The sequence below is a fragment of the Pterocles gutturalis genome, unplaced genomic scaffold (assembly GCF_000699245.1).
Source record: "Pterocles gutturalis isolate BGI_N339 unplaced genomic scaffold, ASM69924v1 scaffold23914, whole genome shotgun sequence".
NCBI classification, from domain to species: domain Eukaryota; kingdom Metazoa; phylum Chordata; class Aves; order Pterocliformes; family Pteroclidae; genus Pterocles; species Pterocles gutturalis.
In genome coordinates, this window is record NW_010136536.1 from 97,724 (window position 1) to 101,216 (window position 3,493).

General features: G+C 41.7%; 1 protein-coding gene across 1 annotated transcript in view; it reads right to left on the reverse strand.

Annotated features, from left to right (window-relative positions):
- OTOGL (otogelin-like) overlaps window positions 1–3,493 on the reverse strand; it is a 97,277-nt gene that overhangs the window by 90,762 nt on the left and 3,022 nt on the right. Inside the window, exons 4-5 of the mRNA XM_010082351.1 lie at window positions 1,966–2,026; window positions 163–261 (exon numbers count right to left, since the gene is read on the reverse strand). Coding sequence (XP_010080653.1) covers window positions 163–261; window positions 1,966–2,026 — 160 coding nt within the window. The remainder of the gene's footprint in view (window positions 1–162; window positions 262–1,965; window positions 2,027–3,493) is intronic.

Here is a 3,493-nt window from a genome sequence, read left to right on the forward strand (position 1 = left end):
CTATATCCCTAACGCGTATTATTTTAATCCTTTTAGCTACTAGTAGAATGATAGTCCTACTACAGAGGAACCACAAATATGCTGTTAACAGTGTTGTTTTAAAAACCTGCACCTTAAGTCTCATTTGAAGCTGAAACTTGATTGTTTTGGCCCAAAACTTACCAATTTGGCACCTGCTTCCTTGAGCCTGAAATAACTGACAGTCACAGTCACCTGCCTCTGTGCAGGCTGCTCCATTAAGGCACTCCTGAGGACATGAACCTGTGAGTAAGCATAGCAGCCTTTTAGTAGATACAGTATTTTGCAAACAGGCTGAAAAAAGATCCACAATAAATCTGCTTATTGTTAAATCATAAGCTGCTATATTAGCTAAGAAAATTAACCAGCAACAATATCCAGTTTTTAACATTTACTTAATTTTATCTCTCGTGTTTCTTGGTTAAAAGAGAAGCAAGGTTCTCTCTCGTTTGGTTTGAGACTTGTAAACTAACAAAGGAGCAAAAGGTCAACCTCCTCCCAGCAAACAAAAGGTCAAGTTCCCATGTAAAGAAACCAAATCCCAGTCCTGCTGATCTCGAAATACACAGGACACAGATTATTCTAACTGACTACATTCAGCACAATTTATACATATGTTCAGTTCCTCCTTCCTAAGCATTACACCAAAGAATGCATTCATCTTATGAACAGTCCAAAATATATAATCTCCAGAGTCAAAACCAATTATAAATAACTGTCCCCCTATGCTAAAAAATGTCAGTTAAAATGTTATTTCTGCTTAAGAGGTGACTGGAGTCAGAGACTTAAGATTCCATGGGAATGGCTTGTTTTACGTTATAATTAGCAATTGTTTCCAAAAGCAGTTTCATCAAAGGGTTTTATAGTCTGTTTGGAAGCTAAGACCTCACCGTCATCTGCTGACCATTCACTGAGGTGGGTTTAAATCATAGTTCCCTAAAAGTGGAGAAGAAAGGTAGTCCCAAAGCAAAGTTTCATCAGTTTTTTTCAGATAGTTTCTCTTCTTCTTGAGGGAAGATTAAAGCCCTAGATACAAACACTTACAATCTTGCTGACGGAGATTTAAAAAGCATTGCAAAAAGCTGTAAGTAAATGAAATAAACAGGCCCTTCCACTTCCACTGAAGCCATGGTGAAGCTGCTAGTGACACTAAAGGGGAACAAAATGGGACCTTTACAGTAAACCACACACAGTTATCAATGATTAAGAACATCAGCCTTCACTGTGAAAACTCCTTTCCACGCTTAGTTTTGATTTCTTTCCATTTAAGAATTGCTTTCCAAATATACACAGATACACTGAAAACACTGAAAAAGCAGAAAAAACTGTTTATAGAGCAACATTAATGTGAAAAACTTCTTTGTTGTTGTTAGAATTGTGAGCTGTAAAATTCCATATATTCATTTACATGGAAAAACACAATAGAAAGCACCTACCCAGGCATATATATTTTCCAAGAAGGATACCAAAGTTCGGTTGCACAAAATTAAATTTTCTACAAAACAACTTCTGTAACTTGGACTGCTTTATGTGTTTGTACAATGCTTAAAACCTTCCAGGAGCAGATGTATGCTTATTGCCTGAGCACACATGTCCCTTTCGCATAAGCAGTTACATGCCTCTGAGATGTACTTACATCCTCTTCCAAGGCCAGGAAAACGTGATAGAAAAGAAAAATTGCAATAGAACTAAACTTTTAAAAAAAACCAAAGTATTGGCTTAGTGAGCTGTTCCGATTTGGTTGTAAGGCATTATTTTGAAAGTAAAATTTCAACAGGAATTTTCCATCATTTAACATGGATAAAACAAGAAAATGAGACAAGGCAGAGTTTTGAGAGGACATAATGAGGGGGCCTTCCACAATCCACTGTAACACAGGAGAACTGTGAGGAAAGCAGCATTTTCACGATCATTTCTCCTCCTGTGGGTGAGGAGCATGGCACTGACCTCCTGGTGGACTCCGCGTCAAGGCCCCATGAAGATGTGACCGAGGAGAGGCATCTTGAATCTGTCAGAGAAACATAAAAGCAAAATCAGGGTACTTGTGCTTTACAAATGAGCTGATATGTATACATATATATATATATATATGTATGCAGCCTAACACTGGGTTGAGACTTTTAATACAAAAGAGTAGTCTGCAGCTTGGCCAGCACATGGCACAGACCCAGGCACTGCAGAAGCAATTGTCAGCCTGGGCCAGTGGGGAAGGCAGTGACTGCAGCAGCCAGCACCGTGGGGAGGAGAAGCACAGCTTTTGGATGGGGAAGGATACAGCTGTGCTGTAGGATCACTGCTGGCCTCGTCTCCATGCCTTCCAGTGCCAATGAACAAGTGGGGTTCCACCTGGGAAATTTTGGATTTACATTTGGAAGGAAGAATGAGGTGACAGAGACCACTCCCACTCTTTTCACTTCGGTCAAATATCAATAGTTGGAGAGTTCAAAGATGCGATATCCCTCCATTCCATCCTCTCCCCTAACTCATGCTCTGTGCCATGGCCCGATTATCCCGCTGTGGCCACTCCAGCTGCAACGGATTTCATGTCCTTCTTGAGACCCTTCAGAATTGCATTTGGGTTCATCCCAAACAAAAGAGGAGGTGGATCTGCCTGATCTGCTTCCTGTCTTGTTTAGGAACCAGGGAGCATCGCACTACAAGGAAGCCCTGGATCTGACCCAGCACTCTGCTACTGAGGCTTGTCACGTCGCATTGTCCCTTCCAAGAACTGATCCTGCTCCAGGCTGAAAGTACTCTGGGGCTTTTGCCCCCACTAGTCTGATTGGAAAGTTTACCAGGGTGAAGTGCTGGGTAGTTAAGTATTTTCCTCTTATATTTACTCATGGTCAGTTTAAATCCTTTTGTTTTACAAAGTTTGGCCCTTTTGCTTAAATAGCTCTTCTTCCCTGCGGTTTTTATTTATTCCCTCTCTGATGTTCTGTGAGAAAACAGTTACCCTTCTGTGCTCCCCACAGAGGTATACACCAGCCTCCAGCTGCACTACTAAGCAAAACAAATTGTTTAAGTCTTCGCTTGTAAGCTAATTTCTTTCTTCCTTCCTTCCACCAGTCATTCTGCATGTCTGGAGTTTGAACAAATGGATCTCAAAGTGAACAGCACTGCGCAAGGAACAGGTTAGGTTAAGTCTCACTAATGCCTCGTACAGTGACATAAAAACTTCCCTTTTCAAAATGGAAATAATTTCTGGGATGCATCCAAGTAGCAGAGTGTGTCTAAAATCAACCTGAAATGGAATTCATCAAATCACCACCTTGAAGGCCCCGGCACCAAAACTATTCCTGGTCCCCATGGCCCGTTGCTAGCCGGAGAGGATCCTTTCCCTCCCTGCAGAACATGAGCCATTTCCATTCCCCCTGACAGTCACTCTGAGCCAGGCCTCCACATGAAAGAGGCTTTTGGCCTTTGTGTTATTTTGGGGGGGTGGAGAGTCCTTGCTGCGACAGCACTTTCCTGC